Genomic DNA, 27,702 nt, shown 5'->3' with positions numbered 1-27,702 from the left:
CAGTTCTGGGTGTCTCACAGGGTCTGGATATGGGCTGTGGGTCACCCCAGTTCTGGGTGTCTCAAGAGATCTGGACTTGGGCTGTGGGTCACCCCAGTTCTGGGTGTCTCACAGGATCTGGATGTGGGTTGTGGGTCACCCCAGTTCTGGGTGTCTCACAGGGTCTGGATGTGGGATGTGGGTCACCCCAGTTCTAGGTATCCCAAGGGATGTGGACATGGGATGTGGGTCACCCCAGTTCTGGGTGTCTCACAGGGTCTGGACGTGGGATGTGGGTCACCCCAGTTCTGGGTGTCTCACAGGATCTGGACGTGGGATGTGGGTCACCCCAGTTCTGGGTGTCTCAAGAGATCTGGATGTGGGTTGTGGGTCACCCCAGTTCTAGGTATCCCAAGGGATCTGGACGTGGGATGTGGGTCACCCCAGTTCTGGGTGTCTCACAGGGTCTGGACGTGGGATGTGGGTCATCCCAGTTCTGGGTGACTCAAGGGATCTGAACGTGGGATGTGGGTCACCCCAGTTCTGGGTGTCTCACAGGATCTGGATGTGGGATGTGGGTCACCCCAGTTCTGGGTGTCTCAAGGCATCTGGATGTGGGTTGTGGGTCACCCCAGTTCTGGGTGTCTCACAGGGTCTGGATATGGGCTGTGGGTCACCCCAGTTCTGGGTGTCTCAAGAGATCTGGACTTGGGCTGTGGGTCACCCCAGTTCTGGGTGTCTCAAGGGATCTGGATGTGGGTTGTGGGTCACCCCAGTTCTGGGTGTCTCACAGGGTCTGGATGTGGGATGTGGGTCACCCCAGTTCTAGGTATCCCAAGGGATGTGGACATGGGATGTGGGTCACCCCAGTTCTGGGTGTCTCACAGGGTCTGGACGTGGGATGTGGGTCACCCCAGTTCTGGGTGTCTCACAGGATCTGGACGTGGGATGTGGGTCACCCCAGTTCTGGGTGTCTCAAGGCATCTGGATGTGGGTTGTGGGTCACCCCAGTTCTAGGTATCCCAAGGGATGTGGACATGGGATGTGGGTCACCCCAGTTCTGGGTGTCTCAAGGGATCTGGACGTGGGATGTGGGTCACCCCAGTTCTGGGTGTCTCAAGGCATCTGGATGTGGGCTGTCTCGGTTCTAGGTGTCTCAAAAGACCTTGAGATGGAATTGCCTCTGTTCTATAACCCACCCTATAGGTTGTAGGGCCACCTTACGGGTCGTGGGGTCGCCCTATGGGTCGTGGGGTCAGCCCAGGGGCTGCTGGGAAGACTCACGTAGATCATCCAGGAGGCGTAGCGCTCCTTGAGGTTGTAGAGGACGGCGGGCTCGTGGAGGAACGTCAGCATGGCCATGTCCTCAATGCGGTCGAATTTCGGGGGGTTCTGCTGCATGATTTGGTCCTCGCGCACCGTCACCGTCTGCGTGGGAAGGAAGGGAGGCTGTGGGGTGGCGGTAGGGAGGCCGTGGGGCAGCAATGGGGTCGGGGTGCCCTGTGGGGTTTGGGAGAAGGGACCTGGGGGGGTTCGAGGTGTCCCATGGGTGATAGGGGAAGTATTTGGGTTCTAGGTGTCCCATGGGTGATGGAGGACGTGCTTGGGGTTCCAGATGCCCTGTAGGATTTTGGAGAAGGTATTTGGGGTTCTAGGTGTCCCATGGGTGATGAAGGAGGTATTTTGGGGGTTCTAGGTGTCCCATGGGATTTTGGAGGAGGTATTTTAGGGCTTCCAGGTGTCCTATGGGTGATAGGGGAAATATTTGGGTTCTAGGTGTCCCATGGGTGGTGGAGGAGGTGTTTGGGGTCTGCATATCCTATGGGATTTTGGAGAAGGTATTTGGGTTCTAGGTGTCCCATGGGTGATGGAGGAGGTGCTTGGGGTTCTAGATGCCCAATAGGATTTTGGAGGAGGTATTTGGGGTTCTAGGTGTCCCATGGGATTTTGGAGGAGGTATTTTGGGGGTTCTAGGTGTCCTATGGGTGATGGAGGAAGTATTTGGGTTCTAGGTGTCCCATGGGTGATGGAGGACGTGCTTGGGGTTCCAGATGCCCTGTAGGATTTTGGAGAAGGTATTTGGGGTTCTAGGTGTCCCATGGGATTTTGGAGGAGGTATTTTGGGGGTTCTAGGTGTCCCATAGGATTTTGGAGGAGGTATTTTTGGGGATTCCAGGTGTCCCATGGCTGATAGGGGAAGTATTTGGGTTCTAGGTGTCCCATGGGTGGTGGAGGAGGTGCTTGGGGTCTGGATATCCTATGGGATTGTGGAGAAGGTATTTGGGGTTCTAGGTGTCCCATGGGATTGTGGAGAAGGTATATTGGGGGTTCTAGGTGTCCCATGGGTGATAGAGGAAGTATTTGGGTTCTAGGTGTCCCATAGGTGATGGAGGAGGTGCTTGGGGTTCTAGATGCCCTATAGGATTTTGGAGGAGGTATTTGGGGTTCTAGGTGTCCCATGGGTGATAGAGGAAGTATTTGGGTTCTAGGTGTCCCATGGGTGGTGGAGGAGGTATTTGGGTTCTAGGTGTCCCATGGGTGATAGGGGAAGTATTTGGGTTCGAGGTGTCCCATGGGTGATGGAGGAGGTGCTTGGGGTTCCAGATGCCCAATAGGATTTTGGAGGAGGTATTTGGGTTCTAGGTGTCCCATGGGTGATAGAGGAAGTATTTGGGTTCTAGGTGTCCCATGGGTGATGGAGGACGTGCTTGGGGTTCCAGATGCCCTGTAGGATTTTGGAGAAGGTATTTGGGGTTCTAGGTGTCCCATGGGTGATGAAGGAGGTATTTTGGGGGTTCTAGGTGTCCCATAGGATTTTGGAGAAGGTATTTTGGGGATTCCAGGTGTCCCATGGCTGATAGGGGAAGTATTTGGGTTCTAGGTGTCCCATGGGTGATGGAGGAGGTGCTTGGGGTTCTAGATGCCCTATAGGATTTTGGAGGAGGTATTTGGGTTCTAGGTGTCCCATGGGATTTTGGAGGAGGTATTTTAGGAGTTCTAGGTGTCCCATGGGTGATAGGGGAAGTATTTGGGTTCTAGGTGTCCCATGGGTGATGGAGGACGTGCTTGGGGTCTGGATATCCTATGGGATTGTGGAGAAGGTATTTGGGGTTCTAGGTGTCCCATAGGATTTTGGAGGAGGTATTTGGGGTTCTAGGTGTCCCATGGGATTTTGGAGGAGGTATTTGGGGTTCTAGGTGTCCCATGGGTGATAGAGGAAGTATTTGGGTTCTAGGTGTCCCACGGGTGATGGAGGAGGTGTTTGGGGTTTCAGATGCCCTATAGGATTTTGGAGGAGGTATTTGGGGTTCTAGGTGTCCCATGGGTGATGAAGGAGGTATTTTGGGGGTTCTAGGTGTCCCATGGGTGATAGGGGAAGTATTTGGGTTCGAGGTGCCCCATTGGTGATGGAGGAGGTATTTTGGGGTTCCAGATGCCCTATAGGATTTTGGAGAAGGTATTTGGGGTTCTAGGTGTCCCATGGGTGATAGGGGAAGTATTTGGGTTCTAGGTGTCCCATGGGTGATGGAGGACGTGCTTGGGGTTCCAGATGCCCTGTAGGAATTTGGAGAAGGTATTTCGGAGATTCCAGGTCTCCTATGGGTGATGGAGGAAGTATTTGGGTTCGAGGTGTCCCACGGGTGATGGAGGAGATGCTTGGGGTTCTAGATACCCTATAGGATTTTGGAGGAGATATTTTGGGGGTTCTAGGTGTCCCACGGATGATAGAGGAAGTATTTGGGTTCTAGATGTCCCATGGGTGGTGGAGGAGGTGCTTGGGGTCTGGATATCCTATGGGATTGTGGAGAAGGTATTTGGGGTTCTAGGTGTCCCATGGGATTTTGGAGGAGGTATTTTAGGAGTTCTAGGTGTCCCATGGATGATAGAGGAAGTATTTGGGTTCTAGGTGTCCCATGGGTGATGGAGGAGGTGCTTGGGGTTCCAGATGCCCTATAGGATTTTGGAGGAAGTATTTTGGGGGTTCCGGGTGGACCAAAAGTGATGGGATGGGCATTTAGGCCCCAAATATCCGATGGGATTTTGGAGAAGACATTGGGACACCTGGAACCCCAAAAGGTGATGGGAGAAGGTTTTCGGGGTCCAGGTATCGTATGGGATTTTGGAGGAGGTATTTTGGGGGGCTCCAGGTGTCCCAAAGGGGACGGAAGAGACTTTTGGGGGCCATTTGGGGCTTTTTTAGGGGTGAGGCAGGACTGAGTGCAGACATTTCGAGGGCGATTTTGATCGTTTCAGGCCGGATTTTGGCCATTTTGGGGTCAGATTTGGGCCAGTTTTTGCTCTTTTGGGGCTGATTTGGGCCATTTTAGGGCTGACTCGGATCATTTCAGGGCTGATTTGGACGATTTCAGGGCTCACTTGGCCAATTTTTGCCCTTTTGTTGCTGATTTTGTCCATTTCGGGGCCAATTGGGGCCATTTTGGGGCTGATTTGGGCCATTTCAGGACAACTTGAGATCATTTGGGGGCAGATTTTGCCCATTTTGGGGTGGATCTGGGACAATTTTGCCCGTTTTGGTGCTGATTACAACCATTTTGGAGACGACTTGCTCCGATTTTGACCGTCTGGGACCTGATTTTGTCCATTTCAGGACCCATTTGGGCCAATTCGGACCATTTGGGGCTGATTTGATCCAATTTTGACCATTTTTGAGCTGCTATGGACCATTTTTGACCATTTTGTGCTGATTAAGGCCATTTTGGAGCTGATAAAAGCTGGTTGTGACCATTTTGGGGCAGGTTTGGGACATTTAGGGGCTGATTGTGATCAATTTTGGTCATTTTGGGGCTGATTTGGGCCAATTTTGGTCATTTTGGAGCTGATAAATGCCAATTTTAGCCATTTTGGAAGTGACTTGGGGCATTAGGGAGCAGAATTGGGCCAAGTTTGATCATTTGGGAGCGGATTTCGGCCATTTTGGGGCTGATTTGGGCCTAAGATGAGCATTTGGGGCAGATTTGGGCCATTTGGGGGCTGAAAAATGCTAATTCTGACCATTTGGGGGTGGATTTGATCCATTTTGGGGCTGTTCAGCCCCAATTCTGACCTTTTTGGGGTGGATTTGATCCATTTTGGCTCTGTTCAGCCCCAATTCTGACCTTTTTGGGGTGGATTTGATCCATTTTGGGGTGGATTTGCTCCAATTCTGACCATTTTGGGGTGAATTTGCTCCAATTCTGACCATTTCGGGGCTGATTTGGGCCACTTTGGGGCTGTTGAGTCTGAATTCTGTCCATTCTGGGGTGGATTTGATCCATTTTGGCTCTGTTCAGCCCCAATTCTGTCCATTTTAGGATGGATTTGATCCATTTTGGGGTGGATTTGATCCATTTTGACTCTGTTCAGCCCCAATCCTGACCATTTTGGGGTGGATTTGATCCATTTTGGGGTGGATTTGATCCATTTTCGCTCTGTTCAGCCCCAATCCTGACCATTTGGGGGTGGATTTGATCCATTTTGGCTCTGTTCAGCCCCAATCCTGACCATTTTAGGATGGATTTGATCCATTTTGACTCTGTTCAGCCCCAATTCTGACCATTTAGGGGCTGATCTGGGCCACTTTGGGGCTGATAAGTCTGAATTCTGTCCATTTTGGGGTGGATTTGATCCATTTTGGGGCTGTTCAGCCCCAATTCTGACCATTTTGGGGCGGATTTTGGCCAATTCCAGCTTTTTGAGATCAGATCCACCCTATTTTCACCCAACCAATCCCAATTCTGACCACTTGGTTGCAGATTTTGGCCAATTACAACTTTCTGGGATCAGATCCGTCCCTTTTTCGCCCCACCAATCCCAATGCTGACCATTTTGGGGTGGATTTGATCCATTTTGGCTCTGTTCAGCCCCAATTCTGTCCATTTTAGGATGGATTTGATCCATTTTAGGGCTTTTCAGTCCCAATTCTGACCATTTTGGGGTGGTTTTGATCCATTTTGGCTCTGTTCAGCCCCAATTCTGACCATTTTAGGATGGATTTGCTTCAATTCTGACCATTTGGGTGCGGATTTGGGCCATCTGGGGCTGATAGGGTCCAATTGTAACCATTTTGGGGAGGATTTGGTCCAATTTTGGGACCAATTTGGTCCAATTCTGAACTTTTGGGGGGGATTTGATCCATTTTGATGCTGTTCAGTCCCAATTCTGTCCATTTTGGAGCTGATTTTGGCCATTTCCAACCACTTGGGATCAGATCCGTCCCATTTTCTCCCAACCAATCCCAATCCTGACCATTTTAGGATTTGATTTGATCCATTTTGGGGCTGTCAAGTCCCAATTCTGACCATTTTGGGGTGAATTTGCTCCAATTCTGACCATTTTGGGGCTGATTTTGGCCACTTTGGGGCTGTTCAGTCCCAATTCTGTCCATTTTGGGGTGAATTTGCTCCAATTCTGACCATTTTGGGGCTGTTCTGTCCCAATTCTGACCATTTTGGGGTGGATTTGATCCATTTTGGCTCTGTTCAGCCCCAATCCTGACCATTTTGGGGTGGATTTGATCCATTTTGGCTCTGTTCAGCCCCAATTCTGACCATTTTGGGGTGGATTTGATCCAATTCGGACCATTTGGGGCTGATTTGATCCAATTTTGACCATTTTTGAGCTGCTATGGACCATTTTTGACCATTTTGTGCTGATTATGGCCATTTTGGAGCTGATAAAAGCTGGTTGTGACCATTTGGGGGCAGGTTTGGGACATTTAGGGGCTGATTGTGATCAATTTTGGTCATTTTGGGGCTGATTTGAGCCAATTTTGGTCATTTTGGAGCTGATAAATGCCAATTGTAGCCATTTTGGAAGTGACTTGGGGCATTACGGAGCAGAATTGGGCCAAGTTTGCTCATTTGGGAGCGGATTTCGACCATTTTGGGGCTGATTTGGGCCTAAGATGAGCATTTGGGGCAGATTTGGGCCATTTGGGGGCTGAAAAATGCTAATTCTGACCATTTGGGGGTGGATTTGGCCCAATTCTGACCATTTTAGGGCTGTTCAGTCCCAATTCTGACCATTTTGGGGCGGATTTGGCCCAATTCTGACCATTTTGGGGGTGGATTTGGCCCAATTCTGACCATTTCGGGGTGAATTTGCTCCAATTCTGACCATTTTGGGGCTGATCTGGGCCACTTTGAAGCTGTTGAGTCTGAATTCTGTTCATTTTGGGGTGGATTTGATCCATTTTGGGGCTGTTCAGCCCCAGTCCTGACCATTTTGGGGTGGATTTGATCCATTTTGGCTCTGTTCAGCCCCAATCCTGACCATTTTGGGATGGATTTGATCCATTTTGGCTCTGTTCAGCCCCAATCCTGACCATTTTGGGGTGGATTTGATCCATTTTGGCTCTGTTCAGCCCCAATCCTGACCATTTTGGGGTGGATTTGATCCATTTTGGCTCTGTTCAGCCCCAATTCTGACCATTTTGGGGTGGATTTGCTCCAATTCTCACCATTTCAGTGTGGATTTGGGCCATCTGGGGCTGATAGGGTCCAATTTTAACCATTTTGGGGAGGATTTGGTCCAATTTTGGGACCAATTTGGTCCAATTCTGACCGTTTGGGGGCTGATTTTGGCCATTTGGGGGCTGTTCAGTCCCAATTCTGACCATTTTGGGGAGGATTTGGCCCAATTCTGACCATTTTGGGGCCATTCAGTCCCAATCCTGACCATTTTGTTGCAGATTTGTTCCAATTCCAACCACTTGGGATCAGATCCGTCCCATTTTCTCCCAACCAATCCCAATTCTGTCCATTTTGGGATGGATTTGATCCATTTTGGGGCTGTTGAGTCCTAATTCTGACCATTTCATGACTTGATTTGATCCATGTTAGGGCTTTTCAGTCCCAATTCTGACCATTTTGGGGTGAATTTGCACCAATTCTGTCCATTTTGGGGCTGATCTGGGCCACTTTGGGGCTGTTGAGTCTGAATTCTGTCCATTTTGGGGTGGATTCGATCCATTTTGGCTCTGTTCAGCCCCAATTCTGACCATTTTGGGGTGGATTTGATCCATTTTGGCTTTGTTCAGCCCCAATCCTGACCATTTTGGGGTGAATTTGCTCCACTTCTGACCATTTTGGGGCTGATTTTGGCCACTTTGGGGCTGTTCAGTCCCAATTCTGTCCATTTTGGGGTCGATTTGCTCCAATTCTGACCATTTTGGCTCTGTTCAGTCCCAATTCTGAACATTTTGGGGCAGATTTGGGCCATTTGGGGGCTGTTCAGTTCGAATTCTGACCACTTTGTTGCAGATTTTGGCCAATTCCAGCTCTCTGGCATCAGATCCGTCCTATTTTCGCCCAACCAATCCAAATCCTGACCATTTTAGGATGGATTTGATCCATTTTGGCTCTGTTCAGTCCCAATTCTGCCCATTTTGGGGTGGATTTGATCCAATTCGGACCATTTGGGGCTGATTTGATCCAATTTTGACCATTTTTGAGCTGCTATGGACCATTTTTGACCATTTTGTGCTGATTATGGCCATTTTGGAGCTGATAAAAGCTGGTTGTGACCATTTGGGGGCAGGTTTGGGACATTTAGGGGCTGATTATGATCAATTTTGGTCATTTTGGGGCTGATTTGAGCCAATTTTGGTCATTTTGGAGCTGATAAATGCCAATTTTAGCCATTTTGGAAGTGACTTGGGGCATTACGGAGCAGAATTGGGCCAAGTTTGCTCATTTGGGAGCGGATTTCGACCATTTTGGGTCTGATTTGGGCCTAAGATGAGCATTTGGGGCAGATTTGGGCCATTTGAGGGCTGAAAAATGCTAATTCTGACCATTTGGGGTGGATTTGGCCCAATTCTGTCCATTTTGGGGCCATTCAGTCCCAATCCTGACCATTTTGTTGCAGATTTGTTCCAATTCCAACCACTTGGGATCAGATCCGTCCCACTTTCTCCCAACCAATCCCAATTCTGTCCATTTTGGGCTGGATTTGATGCATTTTGGGGCTGTTGAGTCCTAATTCTGACCATTTCATGACTTGATTTGATCCATTTTAGGGCTTTTCAGTCCCAATTCTGACCATTTTGGGGTGAATTTGCTTCAATTCTGACCATTTAGGGGCTGATCTGGGCCACTTTGGGGCTGATAAGTCTGAATTCTGTCCATTTTGGGGTGGATTTGATCCATTTTGGCTCATTTCAGCCCCAGTTCTGACCATTTTAGGATGGATCTGATCCATTTTGGCTCTGTTCAGCCCCAATCCTGACCATTCTGGGGTGGATTTGATCCATTTTGGGGCTGTTCAGTCCCAATTCTGACCATTTTGGGGTGCATTTGATCCTTTTTGGGGTGGATTTGATCCATTTTGGCTCTGTTCAGCCCCAATCCTGACCATTTTGGGGTGGATTTGCTCCAATTCCGACCATTTTGGGGCTGATCTGGGCCACTGTGGGGCTGTTGAGTCTGAATTCTGTCCATTTGGGGGCAGATTTGATCCATTTTGGGGTGGATTTGATCCATTTTGGCTCTGTTCAGCCCCAATCCTGACCATTTTGGGGTGGATTTGATCCAATTCGGACCATTTGGGGCTGATTTGATCCAATTCTGACCATTTTTGAGCTGCCATGGACCATTTTTGACCATTTTGTGCTGATTAAGGCCATTTTGGAGCTGATAAAAGCTGGTTGTGACCATTTGGGGGCAGGTTTGGGACATTTAGGGGCTGATTGTGATCAATTTTGGTCATTTTGGGGCTGATTTGAGCCAATTTTGGTCATTTTGGAGCTGATAAATGCCAATTGTAGCCATTTTGGAAGTGACTTGGGGCATTACGGAGCAGAATTGGGCCAAGTTTGATCATTGGGGAGCGGATTTCGACCATTTTGGGGCTGATTTGGGCCTAAGATGAGCATTTGGGGCAGATTTGGGCCATTTGGGGGCTGAAAAATGCTAATTCTGACCATTTGGGGGTGGATTTGGCCCAATTCTGACCATTTTAGGGCTGTTCAGTCCCAATTCTGACCATTTTGGGGCGGATTTGGCCCAATTCTGACCATTTTGGGGGTGGATTTGGCCCAATTCTGACCATTTCGGGGTGAATTTGCTCCAATTCTGACCATTTTGGGGCTGATCTGGGCCACTTTGAAGCTGCTGAGTCTGATTTCTGTTCATTTTGGGGTGGATTTGATCCATTTTGGGGCTGTTCAGCCCCAATCCTGACCATTTGGGGGTGGATTTGATTCATTTTGGCTCTGTTCAGTCCCAATTCTGACCATTTTGGGGTGGATTTGCTCCAATTCTGACCATTTGGGTGCGGATTTGGGCCATCTGGGGCTGATAGGGTCCAATTGTAACCATTTTGGGGAGGATTTGGTCCAATTTTGGGACCAATTTGGTCCAATTCTGTCCATCTGGGGGGGATTTGATCCATTTTGATGCTGTTCAGTCCCAATTCTGTCCATTTTGGAGCTGATTTTGGCCATTTCCAACCCTTTGGGATCAGATCCGTCCCATTTTCTCCCAACCAATCCCAATTCTGACCATTTTAGGATTTGATTTGATCCATTTTGGAGCTGTCAAGTCCCAATTCTGACCATTTTGGGGTGAATTTGCTCCAATTCTGACCATTTTGGGGTGGATTTGATCCATTTTGGCTCTGTTCAGCCCCAGTTCTGACCATTTTGGGGTGGATTTGATCCATTTTGGCTCTGTTCAGCCCCAATTCTGACCATTTTGGGGTGGATTTGATCCAATTCTGACCATTTGGGGCTGATTTGATCCAATTTTGCCCATTTTTGAGCTGCTATGGACCATTTTTGACCATTTTGTGCTGATTATGTCCATTTTGGAGCTGATAAAAGCTGGTTGTGACCATTTTGGGGCAGGTTTGGGACATTTAGGGGCTGATTATGATCAATTTTGGTCATTTTGGGGCTGATTTGAGCCAATTTTGGTCATTTTGGAGCTGATAAATGCCAATTTTAGCCATTTTGGAAGTGACTTGGGGCATTACGGAGCAGAATTGGGCCAAGTTTGCTCATTTGGGAGCGGATTTCGACCATTTTGGGTCTGATTTGGGCCTAAGATGAGCATTTGGGGCAGATTTGGGCCATTTGAGGGCTGAAAAATGCTAATTCTGACCATTTGGGGTGGATTTGGCCCAATTCTGTCCATTTTGGGGCCATTCAGTCCCAATCCTGACCATTTTGTTGCAGATTTGTTCCAATTCCAACCACTTGGGATCAGATCCGTCCCACTTTCTCCCAACCAATCCCAATTCTGTCCATTTTGGGCTGGATTTGATGCATTTTGGGGCTGTTGAGTCCTAATTCTGACCATTTCATGACTTGATTTGATCCATTTTAGGGCTTTTCAGTCCCAATTCTGACCATTTTGGGGTGAATTTGCTTCAATTCTGACCATTTAGGGGCTGATCTGGGCCACTTTGGGGCTGATAAGTCTGAATTCTGTCCATTTTGGGGTGGATTTGATCCATTTTGGCTCATTTCAGCCCCAGTTCTGACCATTTTAGGATGGATCTGATCCATTTTGGCTCTGTTCAGCCCCAATCCTGACCATTCTGGGGTGGATTTGATCCATTTTGGGGCTGTTCAGTCCCAATTCTGACCATTTTGGGGTGCATTTGATCCTTTTTGGGGTGGATTTGATCCATTTTGGCTCTGTTCAGCCCCAATCCTGACCATTTTGGGGTGGATTTGCTCCAATTCCGACCATTTTGGGGCTGATCTGGGCCACTGTGGGGCTGTTGAGTCTGAATTCTGTCCATTTGGGGGCAGATTTGATCCATTTTGGGGTGGATTTGATCCATTTTGGCTCTGTTCAGCCCCAATCCTGACCATTTTGGGGTGGATTTGATCCAATTCGGACCATTTGGGGCTGATTTGATCCAATTCTGACCATTTTTGAGCTGCCATGGACCATTTTTGACCATTTTGTGCTGATTAAGGCCATTTTGGAGCTGATAAAAGCTGGTTGTGACCATTTGGGGGCAGGTTTGGGACATTTAGGGGCTGATTGTGATCAATTTTGGTCATTTTGGGGCTGATTTGAGCCAATTTTGGTCATTTTGGAGCTGATAAATGCCAATTGTAGCCATTTTGGAAGTGACTTGGGGCATTACGGAGCAGAATTGGGCCAAGTTTGATCATTGGGGAGCGGATTTCGACCATTTTGGGGCTGATTTGGGCCTAAGATGAGCATTTGGGGCAGATTTGGGGCATTTGGGGGCTGAAAAATGCTAATTCTGACCATTTGGGGGTGGATTTGGCCCAATTCTGACCATTTTAGGGCTGTTCAGTCCCAATTCTGACCATTTTGGGGCGGATTTGGCCCAATTCTGACCATTTTGGGGGTGGATTTGGCCCAATTCTGACCATTTCGGGGTGAATTTGCTCCAATTCTGACCATTTTGGGGCTGATCTGGGCCACTTTGAAGCTGCTGAGTCTGATTTCTGTTCATTTTGGGGTGGATTTGATCCATTTTGGGGCTGTTCAGCCCCAATCCTGACCATTTGGGGGTGGATTTGATTCATTTTGGCTCTGTTCAGTCCCAATTCTGACCATTTTGGGGTGGATTTGCTCCAATTCTGACCATTTGGGTGCGGATTTGGGCCATCTGGGGCTGATAGGGTCCAATTGTAACCATTTTGGGGAGGATTTGGTCCAATTTTGGGACCAATTTGGTCCAATTCTGTCCATCTGGGGGGGATTTGATCCATTTTGATGCTGTTCAGTCCCAATTCTGTCCATTTTGGAGCTGATTTTGGCCATTTCCAACCCTTTGGGATCAGATCCGTCCCATTTTCTCCCAACCAATCCCAATTCTGACCATTTTAGGATTTGATTTGATCCATTTTGGAGCTGTCAAGTCCCAATTCTGACCATTTTGGGGTGAATTTGCTCCAATTCTGACCATTTTGGGGTGGATTTGATCCATTTTGGCTCTGTTCAGCCCCAGTTCTGACCATTTTGGGGTGGATTTGATCCATTTTGGCTCTGTTCAGCCCCAATTCTGACCATTTTGGGGTGGATTTGATCCAATTCTGACCATTTGGGGCTGATTTGATCCAATTTTGCCCATTTTTGAGCTGCTATGGACCATTTTTGACCATTTTGTGCTGATTATGTCCATTTTGGAGCTGATAAAAGCTGGTTGTGACCATTTTGGGGCAGGTTTGGGACATTTAGGGGCTGATTATGATCAATTTTGGTCATTTTGGGGCTGATTTGAGCCAATTTTGGTCATTTTGGAGCTGATAAATGCCAATTTTAGCCATTTTGGAAGTGACTTGGGGCATTACGGAGCAGAATTGGGCCAAGTTTGCTCATTTGGGAGCGGATTTCGACCATTTTGGGTCTGATTTGGGCCTAAGATGAGCATTTGGGGCAGATTTGGGCCATTTGAGGGCTGAAAAATGCTAATTCTGACCATTTGGGGTGGATTTGGCCCAATTCTGTCCATTTTGGGGCCATTCAGTCCCAATCCTGACCATTTTGTTGCAGATTTGTTCCAATTCCAACCACTTGGGATCAGATCCGTCCCACTTTCTCCCAACCAATCCCAATTCTGTCCATTTTGGGCTGGATTTGATGCATTTTGGGGCTGTTGAGTCCTAATTCTGACCATTTCATGACTTGATTTGATCCATTTTAGGGCTTTTCAGTCCCAATTCTGACCATTTTGGGGTGAATTTGCTTCAATTCTGACCATTTAGGGGCTGATCTGGGCCACTTTGGGGCTGATAAGTCTGAATTCTGTCCATTTTGGGGTGGATTTGATCCATTTTGGCTCATTTCAGCCCCAGTTCTGACCATTTTAGGATGGATCTGATCCATTTTGGCTCTGTTCAGCCCCAATCCTGACCATTCTGGGGTGGATTTGATCCATTTTGGGGCTGTTCAGTCCCAATTCTGACCATTTTGGGGTGCATTTGATCCTTTTTGGGGTGGATTTGATCCATTTTGGCTCTGTTCAGCCCCAATCCTGACCATTTTGGGGTGGATTTGCTCCAATTCCGACCATTTTGGGGCTGATCTGGGCCACTGTGGGGCTGTTGAGTCTGAATTCTGTCCATTTGGGGGCAGATTTGATCCATTTTGGGGTGGATTTGATCCATTTTGGCTCTGTTCAGCCCCAATCCTGACCATTTTGGGGTGGATTTGATCCAATTCGGACCATTTGGGGCTGATTTGATCCAATTCTGACCATTTTTGAGCTGCCATGGACCATTTTTGACCATTTTGTGCTGATTATGGCCATTTTGGAGCTGATAAAAGCTGGTTGTGACCATTTTGGGGCAGGTTTGGGACATTTAGGGGCTGATTGTGATCAATTTTGGTCATTTTGGGGCTGATTTGAGCCAATTTTGGTCATTTTGGAGCTGATAAATGCCAATTGTAGCCATTTTGGAAGTGACTTGGGGCATTACGGAGCAGAATTGGGCCAAGTTTGATCATTGGGGAGCGGATTTCGACCATTTTGGGGCTGATTTGGGCCTAAGATGAGCATTTGGGGCAGATTTGGGCCATTTGGGGGCTGAAAAATGCTAATTCTGACCATTTGGGGGTGGATTTGGCCCAATTCTGACCATTTTAGGGCTGTTCAGTCCCAATTCTGACCATTTTGGGGCGGATTTGGCCCAATTCTGACCATTTTGGGGGTGGATTTGGCCCAATTCTGACCATTTCGGGGTGAATTTGCTCCAATTCTGACCATTTTGGGGCTGATCTGGGCCACTTTGAAGCTGCTGAGTCTGATTTCTGTTCATTTTGGGGTGGATTTGATCCATTTTGGGGCTGTTCAGCCCCAATCCTGACCATTTGGGGGTGGATTTGATTCATTTTGGCTCTGTTCAGTCCCAATTCTGACCATTTTGGGGTGGATTTGCTCCAATTCTGACCATTTGGGTGCGGATTTGGGCCATCTGGGGCTGATAGGGTCCAATTGTAACCATTTTGGGGAGGATTTGGTCCAATTTTGGGACCAATTTGGTCCAATTCTGTCCATCTGGGGGGGATTTGATCCATTTTGATGCTGTTCAGTCCCAATTCTGTCCATTTTGGAGCTGATTTTGGCCATTTCCAACCCTTTGGGATCAGATCCGTCCCATTTTCTCCCAACCAATCCCAATTCTGACCATTTTAGGATTTGATTTGATCCATTTTGGAGCTGTCAAGTCCCAATTCTGACCATTTTGGGGTGAATTTGCTCCAATTCTGACCATTTTGGGGTGGATTTGATCCATTTTGGCTCTGTTCAGCCCCAGTTCTGACCATTTTGGGGTGGATTTGATCCATTTTGGCTCTGTTCAGCCCCAATTCTGACCATTTTGGGGTGGATTTGATCCAATTCTGACCATTTGGGGCTGATTTGATCCAATTTTGCCCATTTTTGAGCTGCTATGGACCATTTTTGACCATTTTGTGCTGATTATGTCCATTTTGGAGCTGATAAAAGCTGGTTGTGACCATTTTGGGGCAGGTTTGGGACATTTAGGGGCTGATTATGATCAATTTTGGTCATTTTGGGGCTGATTTGAGCCAATTTTGGTCATTTTGGAGCTGATAAATGCCAATTTTAGCCATTTTGGAAGTGACTTGGGGCATTACGGAGCAGAATTGGGCCAAGTTTGCTCATTTGGGAGCGGATTTCGACCATTTTGGGTCTGATTTGGGCCTAAGATGAGCATTTGGGGCAGATTTGGGCCATTTGAGGGCTGAAAAATGCTAATTCTGACCATTTGGGGTGGATTTGGCCCAATTCTGTCCATTTTGGGGCCATTCAGTCCCAATCCTGACCATTTTGTTGCAGATTTGTTCCAATTCCAACCACTTGGGATCAGATCCGTCCCACTTTCTCCCAACCAATCCCAATTCTGTCCATTTTGGGCTGGATTTGATGCATTTTGGGGCTGTTGAGTCCTAATTCTGACCATTTCATGACTTGATTTGATCCATTTTAGGGCTTTTCAGTCCCAATTCTGACCATTTTGGGGTGAATTTGCTTCAATTCTGACCATTTAGGGGCTGATCTGGGCCACTTTGGGGCTGATAAGTCTGAATTCTGTCCATTTTGGGGTGGATTTGATCCATTTTGGCTCATTTCAGCCCCAGTTCTGACCATTTTAGGATGGATCTGATCCATTTTGGCTCTGTTCAGCCCCAATCCTGACCATTCTGGGGTGGATTTGATCCATTTTGGGGCTGTTCAGTCCCAATTCTGACCATTTTGGGGTGCATTTGATCCTTTTTGGGGTGGATTTGATCCATTTTGGCTCTGTTCAGCCCCAATCCTGACCATTTTGGGGTGGATTTGCTCCAATTCCGACCATTTTGGGGCTGATCTGGGCCACTGTGGGGCTGTTGAGTCTGAATTCTGTCCATTTGGGGGCAGATTTGATCCATTTTGGGGTGGATTTGATCCATTTTGGCTCTGTTCAGCCCCAATCCTGACCATTTTGGGGTGGATTTGATCCAATTCGGACCATTTGGGGCTGATTTGATCCAATTCTGACCATTTTTGAGCTGCCATGGACCATTTTTGACCATTTTGTGCTGATTAAGGCCATTTTGGAGCTGATAAAAGCTGGTTGTGACCATTTGGGGGCAGGTTTGGGACATTTAGGGGCTGATTGTGATCAATTTTGGTCATTTTGGGGCTGATTTGAGCCAATTTTGGTCATTTTGGAGCTGATAAATGCCAATTGTAGCCATTTTGGAAGTGACTTGGGGCATTACGGAGCAGAATTGGGCCAAGTTTGATCATTGGGGAGCGGATTTCGACCATTTTGGGGCTGATTTGGGCCTAAGATGAGCATTTGGGGCAGATTTGGGCCATTTGGGGGCTGAAAAATGCTAATTCTGACCATTTGGGGGTGGATTTGGCCCAATTCTGACCATTTTAGGGCTGTTCAGTCCCAATTCTGACCATTTTGGGGCGGATTTGGCCCAATTCTGACCATTTTGGGGGTGGATTTGGCCCAATTCTGACCATTTCGGGGTGAATTTGCTCCAATTCTGACCATTTTGGGGCTGATCTGGGCCACTTTGAAGCTGCTGAGTCTGATTTCTGTTCATTTTGGGGTGGATTTGATCCATTTTGGGGCTGTTCAGCCCCAATCCTGACCATTTGGGGGTGGATTTGATTCATTTTGGCTCTGTTCAGTCCCAATTCTGACCATTTTGGGGTGGATTTGCTCCAATTCTGACCATTTGGGTGCGGATTTGGGCCATCTGGGGCTGATAGGGTCCAATTGTAACCATTTTGGGGAGGATTTGGTCCAATTTTGGGACCAATTTGGTCCAATTCTGTCCATCTGGGGGGGATTTGATCCATTTTGATGCTGTTCAGTCCCAATTCTGTCCATTTTGGAGCTGATTTTGGCCATTTCCAACCCTTTGGGATCAGATCCGTCCCATTTTCTCCCAACCAATCCCAATTCTGACCATTTTAGGATTTGATTTGATCCATTTTGGAGCTGTCAAGTCCCAATTCTGACCATTTTGGGGTGAATTTGCTCCAATTCTGACCATTTTGGGGTGGATTTGATCCATTTTGGCTCTGTTCAGCCCCAGTTCTGACCATTTTGGGGTGGATTTGATCCATTTTGGCTCTGTTCAGCCCCAATTCTGACCATTTTGGGGTGGATTTGATCCAATTCTGACCATTTGGGGCTGATTTGATCCAATTTTGCCCATTTTTGAGCTGCTATGGACCATTTTTGACCATTTTGTGCTGATTATGTCCATTTTGGAGCTGATAAAAGCTGGTTGTGACCATTTTGGGGCAGGTTTGGGACATTTAGGGGCTGATTATGATCAATTTTGGTCATTTTGGGGCTGATTTGAGCCAATTTTGGTCATTTTGGAGCTGATAAATGCCAATTTTAGCCATTTTGGAAGTGACTTGGGGCATTACGGAGCAGAATTGGGCCAAGTTTGCTCATTTGGGAGCGGATTTCGACCATTTTGGGTCTGATTTGGGCCTAAGATGAGCATTTGGGGCAGATTTGGGCCATTTGAGGGCTGAAAAATGCTAATTCTGACCATTTGGGGTGGATTTGATCCATTTTGGGGTGGATTTGATCCATTTTGGCTCTGTTCAGCCCCAATCCTGACCATTTTTGGATGGATTTGATCCATTTTGGGGTGGATTTGATCCATTTTGACTCTGTTCAGCCCCAATCCTGACCATTTTAGGATGGATTTGATCCATTTTGGCTCTGTTCAGCCCCAATCCTGACCATTTTGGGGTGGATTTGATCCATTTTGGGGTGGATTTGATCCATTTTCGCTCTGTTCAGCCCCAATCCTGACCATTTTGGGGTGGATTTGATCCATTTTCGCTCTGTTCAGCCCCAATCCTGACCATTTTAGGATGGATTTGATCCATTTTGGGGTGGATTTGATCCATTTTGGCTCCGTTCAGCCCCAATCCTGACCATTTTGTTGCACATTTTGCCCAATTCCAACCATTTGGAACCAATCCCGTCCCATTTCCTCCCCTCCATCCCCACTCCCATCCCAATGTGGGGCAGCTCTGGGGCTCCCCCAGTCCCACCTTGCCGCGCTCGGTCTGGGCGGTGACTTTGTTCCCCTCCCTGCTGACGATGGTGGCCTTGACGAACTCCTCGCGCTCATCGGGGACGAAGATGTCGCGCTTGAGGTCGAAGGGCCGCGTCTGCGCCGCGATTCGCTCCTGCTCCGACTTGCGAAGGAACGGCGCCGCCTCGCCGAACTCGGCCAGATCCGGGCATGGGGACGGCATGGCGGGCTGGGGGCAACGGGGACAGCGGTCAGGGGCTGGGGAGGGAACAGGGAGGGGACTGGAAGGGGACAGCAAGGGGACAGTGACACCAGTAAGGGGACAGGAAGGGGACAGTGACACCAGGAAGGGGTCAGGAAGGGGACTGGAAGGGGACAACAAGGGGACAGTGACACCAGTAAGGGGACAGGAAGGGACCAGTAACACCAGGAAGGGACCAGTGATACCAGTAAGGGGACAGGAAGGGGACAGGAAGGGGACAGGAAGGGGACAGGAAGGGGACAGGAAGGGGACAGTGACACCAGTAAAGGACCAGTGACACCAGTAAGGGGACAGGAAGGGGTCAGGAAGGGGACAGTGACACCAGTAAGGGGACAGGAAGGGACCAGTAACACCAGTAAGGGGACAGGAAGGGGACAGTGACACCAGGAAGGGGTCAGGAAGGGGACTGGAAGGGGACAACAAGGGGACAGTGACACCAGTAAGGGACCAGTGACACCAGTAAGGGGACAGGAAGGGACCAGTAACACCAGTAAGGGACCAGTGACACCAGTAAGGGGACAGGAAGGGGACAGGAAGGGGACAGCAAGGGGACAGCAAGGGGACAGCAAGGGGACAGTGACACCAGGAAGGAGACAGGAAGGGACCAGTGATACCAGTAAGGGACCAGGAAGGGGACAGGAAGAGGACAGGAAGGGGACAGTGACACCAGTAAGGGACCAGTGACACCAGTAAGGGGACAGGAAGGGACCAGTAACACCAGTAAGGGGACAGGAAGGGGACAGTGACACCAGGAAGGGGTCAGGAAGGGGACTGGAAGGGGACAACAAGGGGACAGTGACACCAGTAAGGGACCAGTGACACCAGTAAGGGGACAGGAAGGGACCAGTAACACCAGTAAGGGACCAGTGACACCAGTAAGGGGACAGGAAGGGGACAGGAAGGGGACAGCAAGGGGACAGGAAGGGGACAGCAAGGGGACAGTGACACCAGGAAGGAGACAGGAAGGGACCAGTGATACCAGTAAGGGACCAGGAAGGGGACAGGAAGAGGACAGGAAGGGGACAGTGACACCAGTAAGGGACCAGTGACACCAGTAAGGGGACAGGAAGGGACCAGTGACACCAGTAAGGGGACAGGAAGGGACCAGTAACACCAGGAAGGGACCAGTGATACCAGTAAGGGGACAGGAAGGGGACAGGAAGGGGACAGTGACACCAGTAAAGGACCAGTGACACCAGTAAGGGGACAGGAAGGGGTCAGGAAGGGGACAGTGACACCAGTAAGGGACCAGTGACACCAGTAAGGGGTCAGAAAGGGACCAGTAACACCCATAAGGGACCAATGACACCAGTAAGGGGCCAGGAAGGGGACAGGAAGGGACCAGTAACACCAGTAAGGGACCAGTGACACCAGTAAGGGGACAGGAAGGGACCAATGACACCAGTAAGGGGACAGGAAGGGGACAGTGACACCAGGAAGGGGTCAGGATGGGACCAATAGCACCAGTAAGGGACAGTGACACCAGTAAGGGGACAGGAAGGGGACAGGAAGGGGACAGTGACACCAGTAAGGGACCAGTGACACCAGTAGGGGGACAGGAAGGGGACAGGAAGGGGACAGTGACACCAGTAAAGGACCAGTGACACCAGTAAGGGGACAGGAAGGGGTAGGGAAGGGACCAGTGACACCAGTAAGGGACCAGGAAGGAACCAGTGACGCCAGTAAGGGGAAAGGAAGGGGTCAGGAAGGGACCAATAACACCAGTAACACCAGTCACACCAGTAAGGGGCCAGGAAGGGGCCGGGAAGGGACAGTAAGGGACCAGTAACACCAGTAAGGGACCAGTGACACCAGTAAGGGACCAGTGACACCAGTAAGGGGTCAGAAAGGGACCAGTAACACCCATAAGGGACCAATGACACCAGTAAGGGGCCAGGAAGTGGACAGGAAGGGGACAGTGACACCAGTAAGGGACCAGTGACACCAGTAAGGGGACAGGAAGGGACCAGTGACACCCATAAGGGACCAGTGACACCAGTAAGGGGTCAGGAAGGGACCAGTGACACCAGTAACACCAGTAACACCAGTAAGGGAACAGTGACACCAGTAAGGGGACAGGAAGGGGACAGCAAGGGGACAGTGACACCAGTAAGGGGCCAGTAACACCAGTAACACCAGTAAGGGACCAGTGACACCAGTAAGGGGTCAGAAAGGGACCAGTAACACCCATAAGGGACCAATGACACCAGTAAGGGGTCAGGAAGGGGTCAGGAAGGGGACAGTGACACCAGTAAGGGACCAGTAACACCAGTAAGGGGTCAGGAAGGGACCAGTGATACCAGTAAGGGGACAGGAAGTGGACAGCAAGGGGACAGTGACACCAGGAAGGGGACAGGAAGGGACCAGTGACACCAGTAACACCAGTAAGGGGCCAGGAAGGGGACAGTGACACCAGTAAGGGACCAGTGACACCAGTAAGGGACCAGTAAGGCACCAGGCACACCTGTGAGATGCCAGTAACACCAGTAAGGGCCAATATGGCACCAGTATGGCACCAGTATGGCACCAGTAAGGGCCAGTATGGCACCAGTATGGCACCAGTATGGCACCAGTATGGCACCAGTAAGGGCCAGTATGGCACCAGTATGGCACCAGTATGGCACCAGTATGGCATCAGTAAGGGCCAGTATGGCACCAGTATGGCACCAGTATGGCACCAGTGTGGCACCAGTGTGGCACCAGCAAGGACCAGTATGGCACCAGTATGGCATCAGTATGGCACCAGTATGGCACCAGTATGGCACCAGTAAGGACCAGTATGGCACCAGTATGGCACCAGTAAGGCACCAGTAAAGACCAGTATGGCACCAGTATGGCACCAGTATGGCACCAGTGTGGCACCAGTATGGCACCAGTAAGGGCCAATATGGCACCAGTATGGCTCCAGTATGGCACCAGTATGGCACCAGTAAGGGCCAATATGGCACCAGTATGGCACCAGTATGGCACCAGTAAGGACCAGTATGGCACCAGTATGGCACCAGTATGGCACCAGTAAGGACCAGTATGGCACCAGTAAGGCACCAGTATGGCACCAGCAAGGACCAGTATGGCACCAGTATGGCACCAGTATGGCACCAGTAAGGACCAGTATGGCACCAGTGTGGCATCAGTATGGCACCAGTATGGCACCAGTATGGCACCAGTATGGCATCAGTATGGCACCAGCAAGGACCAGTATGGCACCAGTATGGCACCAGTATGGCACCAGTAAGGACCAGTATGGCACCAGTAAGGCACCAGTATGGCACCAGCAAGGACCAGTATGGCACCAGTATGGCACCAGTATGGCACCAGTAAGGACCAGTATGGCACCAGTATGGCACCAGTGTGGCACCAGTATGGCACCAGTAAGGGCCAGTATGGCACCAGTATGGCTCCAGTATGGCACCAGTAAGGGCCAGTATGGCACCAGTATGGCACCAGTATGGCACCAGTATGGCACCAGTATGGCACCAGTAAGGGCCAGTATGGCACCAGTATGGCACCAGTATGGCACCAGTATGGCACCAGTAAGGGCCAGTATGGCACCAGTATGGCACCAGTATGGCACCAGTATGGCATCAGTAAGGGCCAGTATGGCACCAGTATGGCACCAGTATGGCACCAGTATGGCACCAGTAAGGGCCAGTATGGCACCAGTATGGCACCAGTATGGCACCAGTAAGGGCCAGTATGGCACCAGTATGGCACCAGTATGGCACCAGTGTGGCATCAGTATGGCACCAATATGGCACCAGTATGGCACCAGTATGGCACCAGTAAGGGCCAGTATGGCACCAGTATGGCTCCAGTATGGCACCAGCAAGGACCAGTATGGCACCAGTATGGCACCAGTATGGCACCAGTAAGGACCAGTATGGCACCAGTATGGCACCAGTATGGCACCAGTGTGGCACCAGTATGGCACCAGTAAGGGCCAATATGGCACCAGTATGGCTCCAGTATGGCACCAGCAAGGACCAGTATGGCACCAGTAAGGCACCAGTATGGCACCAGCAAGGACCAGTATGGCACCAGTATGGCACCAGTATGGCACCAGTAAGGACCAGTATGGCACCAGTATGGCACCAGTGCTCCCAGTTTGCTCCCAGTTCCCCCTCACCTCTGCTCTCTTTCACTCGGTGAATTCTGGTCCAGGACAGCGCTGTGAGCTCCCAGTTCATCCCAGTTCATCCCAGTTCATCCCAGTTCATCCCAGTATATCCCAGTCCCCTCTCCCAGTCCAAATGTAGGCCCTCCCAGTAGCTCCCAGTCACTCCCAGTTTGTCTATATCCCCTCCCAGTCCCTCCCAGTTCCTCCCAGTCTCCTTCATAGACACTCCCAGTCCCTCTCAGTTTCCTCCCAGTTCCTCCCAGTATCCCCAGTATCCCCTCCCAGTCTCCCTACAGTCCCTCCCAGTCCCTCCCAGTTTCCTCCCAGTCCCTCCCAGTCTCCCCAGTATCCCCTCCCAGTCCCTCCCAGTCTCTCCCAGTCCCTCCCAGTTTCCTCCCAGTCCCTCCCAGTATCGCTGTATCCCCTCCCAGTCTCCCTATAGACACTCCCAGTCCCTCCCAGTTTCCTCCCAGTATCCCAGTATCCCCTCCCAGTCCCTCCCAGTTTCCTCCCAGTCCCTCCCAGTCTCCCTACAGACACTCCCAGTTTCCTCCCAGTCTCCCCAGTATCCCCTCCCAGTTCCTCCCAGTCTCCTTAATAGACACTCCCAGTGTCTCCCAGTTTCCTCCCAGTCCCTCCCAGTTTCCCAGTATCTCCTCCCAGTCCCCCCAGTCCCTTCCAGTATCCCAGTATCCCCTCCCAGTATCCCAGTATCCCCTCTCAGTCACCCTATAGTCACTCCCAGTCCATCCCAGTTCCTCCCAGTATCCCCATATTTCCTCCCAGTTCCTCCCAGTATCCCCAGTATCCCCTCCCAGTCTCCCTACAGTCCCTCCCAGTCCCTCCCAGTTTCCTCCCAGTCCCTCCCAGTCTCCCCAGTATCCCCTCCCAGTCCCTCCCAGTCTCTCCCAGTCCCTCCCAGTTTCCTCCCAGTCCCTCCCAGTATCGCTGTATCCCCTCCCAGTCTCCCTATAGACACTCCCAGTCCCTCCCAGTTTCCTCCCAGTATCCCAGTATCCCCTCCCAGTCCCTCCCAGTTCCTCCCAGTTTCCTTAATAGTCACTCCCAGTCCCTCCCAGTTTCCTCCCAGTCCCTCCCAGTCTCCCTACAGACACTCCCAGTTTCCTCCCAGTCTCCCCAGTATCCCCTCCCAGTTCCTCCCAGTCTCCTTAATAGACACTCCCAGTGTCTCCCAGTTTCCCCCCAGTCCCTTCCAGTATCCCAGTATCCCCTCCCAGTATCCCAGTATCCCCTCTCAGTCACCCTATAGTCACTCCCAGTCCCTCCCAGTTCCTCCCAGTATCCCCATATTTCCTCCCAGTTCCTCCCAGTATCCCCAGTATCCCCTCCCAGTCTCCCTACAGTCCCTCCCAGTCCCTCCCAGTTTCCTCCCAGTCCCTCCCAGTCTCCCCAGTATCCCCTCCCAGTCCCTCCCAGTCTCTCCCAGTCCCTCCCAGTTTCCTCCCAGTCCCTCCCAGTATCGCTGTATCCCCTCCCAGTCTCCCTATAGACACTCCCAGTTCCTCCCAATCTCTCCCAGTTCCTCCCAGTCCCTCCCAGTTCCTCCCAGTCTCCCTATAGACACTCCCAGTGCCTCCCAGTTTCTTCCCAGTCCCTCCCAGTATCCCAGTATCCCCTCCCAGTCTCCCTACAGTCAATCCCAGTTCCTCCCAGTATCCCCAGTATCCCCTCCCAGTCTCCTTAACAGACACTCCCAGTGCCTCCCAGTTTCCTCCCAGTCCCTCCCAGTTTCCCAGTATCTCCTCCCAGTCTCCATACAGACACTCCCAGTTCCTCCCAGTTTCCCCATATTTCCTCCCAGTCCCTCCCAGTATCCCCTCCCAGTCTCCCTACAGTCCCTCCCAGTTCATCCCAGTTTCTTCCCAGTCCCTCCCAGTATCCCAGTATCCCCTCCCAGTCCCTCCCAGTCTCTCCCAGTTTCCCCATATCTCCTCCCAGTCCCTCTCCAGATCCCCTCCCAGTTCCTCCCAGTATCCCAGTATCCCCTCCCAGTCTCCCTATAGACAATCCCAGTCCATCCCAGTCCCTCCCAGTTTCCTCCCAGTCCCTCCCAGTTTCCCCATATTCCCTCCCAGTATCCCTATAGACATGCCCAGTTTCCTCCCAGTTTCCTCCCAGTCCCTCCCAGTATCCCTCCCAGTCTCCCTACAGTCCCTCCCAGTCTCTCCCAGTCCCTCCCAGTTTCCTCCCAGTATCCCCTCCCGGCCCCTCCCAGTTTCTCCATATTCCCTCCCAGTCTCCCTATAGACACTCCCAGTCACTCCCAGTCCCTCCCAGTATCCCAGTATCCCCTCCCAGTCCCTCCCAGTCCCTCCCAGTCTCCCTACAGACACTCCCAGTTTCCTCCCAGTCTCCCCAGTTTCCTCCCAGTATCCCAGTATCCCCTCCCAGTCCCTCCCAGTATCCCAGTATCCCCTCCCAGTCTGCCTACAGTCACTCCCAGTTCCTCCCAGTATCCCCATATTTCCTCCCAGTTCCTCCCAGTATCCCCAGTATCCCCTCCCAGTCTCCCTACAGACACTCCCAGTCCTCCCAGTTTCCTCCCAGTCTCTCCCAGTATCCCAGTATCCCCTCCCAGTTCCTCCCAGTTCCTCCCAATCTCCTTAATAGACACTCCCAGTGCCTCCCAGTTTCTTCCCAGTCCCTCCCAGTCCCTCCCAGTATCCCCTCCCAGTGTCCCTACAGTCACTCCCAGTTCCTCCCAGTATCCCCATATTTCCTCCCAGTTCCTCCCAGTATCCCCAGTATCCCCTCCCAGTCTCCCTACAGTCCCTCCCAGTCCCTCCCAGTCTCTCCCAGTCCGTCCCAGTTTCCTCCCAGTCCCTCCCAGTATCGCTGTATCCCCTCCCAGTCTCCCTATAGACACTCCCAGTTCCTCCCAGTCCCTCCCAGTTCCTCCCAGTCTCCTTAATAGACACTCCCAGTGCCTCCCAGTTTCTTCCCAGTCCCTCCCAGTATCCCAGTATCCCCTCCCAGTCCCTCCCAGTCTCTCCCAGTTTCCCCATATCTCCTCCCAGTCCCTCTCCAGATCCCCTCCCAGTTCCTCCCAGTATCCCAGTATCCCCTCCCAGTCTCCCTATAGACAATCCCAGTCCATCCCAGTCCCTCCCAGTTTCCTCCCAGTCCCTCCCAGTTTCCCCATATTCCCTCCCAGTATCCCTATAGACATGCCCAGTTTCCTCCCAGTTTCCTCCCAGTCCCTCCCAGTATCCCCTCCCAGTCTCCCTACAGTCCCTCCCAGTCCCTCCCAGTCCTTCCCAGTCTCTCCCAGTCCCTCCCAGTATCCCAGTATCCCCTCCCAGTCCCTCCCAGTTCCTCCCAGTCTCCTTCATAGACACTCCCAGTGTCTCCCAGTTTCTTCCCAGTCCCTCCCAGTATCCCAGTATCCCCTCCCAGTCTCCCTATAGACACTCCCAGTCCCTCCCAGTTTCGTCCCAGTCCCTCCCAGTTTCCCCATATCTCCTCCCAGTCCTCCCAGTCCCTCCCAGTTTCCTCCCAGTCCCTCCCAGTATCCCCTCCCAGTCTCCCTATAGACACTCCCAGTCCCTCCCAGTTTCCCCATATCTCCTCCCAGTCCCTCCCAGTTCCTCCCAGTTTCCTCCCAGTTCCTCCCAGTCCCTCCCAGTTCCTCACTCCCACCTGCAGTCTCTGCTGCTGTCGGTGCTGGGGGGGCTCCTTTTATCCCCCCCCCCTCCCCAAAAAATGACGTCATCGAAGGGGGCGGGGCCACACGGACCCACCTCCCCCCCCCCTCCCTTTCCCTTCCCCCCCATCTCCCCTGCCCCATAGGGAGCCCCCCTGCCCCATAGGGAGACCCCAACCCCATAGGAACGTCGCTCTGCCCCATAGCCACACCCCTGCCCCATAGGGAGCCCCTCTGCCCCATAGGGAGACCCCAACCCCATAGGAACGTCGCTCTGCCCCATAGCGACACCCCTGCCCCATAGGAACCCCCCCTGCCCCATAGGGAGACCCCAACCCCATAGGAACGTCGCTCTGCCCCATAGTGGCATCCCCTGCCCCATAGGGACCCCTCTGCCCTATAGGGACACCCTCTGCTCCATAGGCACCCCCCTGCCCCATAGGGACACTCCATTGCCCCATAAGGACCCCCCTGTCCCATATGGACACCTCCTGCCCCATAGGACCCCTCTGCCCTATAGGGACCCCTCTGCCCCATAGGGAGACCTCCCTACCCCATAGGAACCCCCCTGCTCCATAGGGAGACCCCAACCCCATTGGAACACTGCTCTGCCCCATAGAGACCCCCCTGCCCCATAGGGACCCCTCTGCCCTATGGGGACACCCTCTGCTCCATAGACACCCCCCTGCCCCATAGGGACACTCCATTGCCCCATAAGGACCCCCCTGTCCCATATGGACACCTCCTGCCCCATAGGACCCCTCTGCCCTATAGGGAGACCTCCCTACCCCATAGGAACCCCCCTGCCCCATAGGGAGACCCCCAAACCCATTGGAACACTGCTCTGCCCCATAGAGACCCCCCTGCCCCATAGGGAGATCCCCCTGCCCCATAGCAACCCCCTGCCCCATAGGGATATCCCTGCCCTATATGGTAGCTGCCAGTCTCATAGGGAACCCCTGCCCCATAGGGACCCCCTGCCCCATAAGGACCCCCCTACCCCATAGGGGACCCCTGCCCCATAGGGACCCCCTGCCCCATAGGGACCCTCCTGCCCCACAGGGAGACCTCCCTACCCCATAGGAACCCCCCTGCCCCATAAGGAGACCCCAACCACATAGGGGCATCCCCTGTGCCATAGGGACTTCCTGCCCCA

General features: G+C 51.2%; 1 protein-coding gene across 1 annotated transcript in view; it reads right to left on the bottom strand.

Moving 5' to 3' along the window:
- LOC125687625 (myosin-7) overlaps window positions 1–22,998 on the bottom strand; it is a gene marked incomplete at its 3' end in the record, with an annotated part of 61,227 nt that extends 38,229 nt beyond the window's left edge. The window contains exons 1-3 of the mRNA XM_048932849.1: window positions 22,892–22,998; window positions 18,520–18,732; window positions 1,264–1,407 (exon numbers count right to left, since the gene is read on the bottom strand). Of these exons, the coding sequence (XP_048788806.1) occupies window positions 1,264–1,407; window positions 18,520–18,726 (351 nt within the window). The remainder of the gene's footprint in view (window positions 1–1,263; window positions 1,408–18,519; window positions 18,733–22,891) is intronic.
- Window positions 22,999–27,702: the final 4,704 nt, after the last annotated feature.

Source organism: Lagopus muta, unplaced genomic scaffold (assembly GCF_023343835.1).
Source record: "Lagopus muta isolate bLagMut1 unplaced genomic scaffold, bLagMut1 primary scaffold_121, whole genome shotgun sequence".
Taxonomy (NCBI): domain Eukaryota; kingdom Metazoa; phylum Chordata; class Aves; order Galliformes; family Phasianidae; genus Lagopus; species Lagopus muta.
The sequence above is the reverse complement of the archived record's forward strand: the minus strand, read 5'-3'. Positions and strand labels throughout refer to the sequence as shown.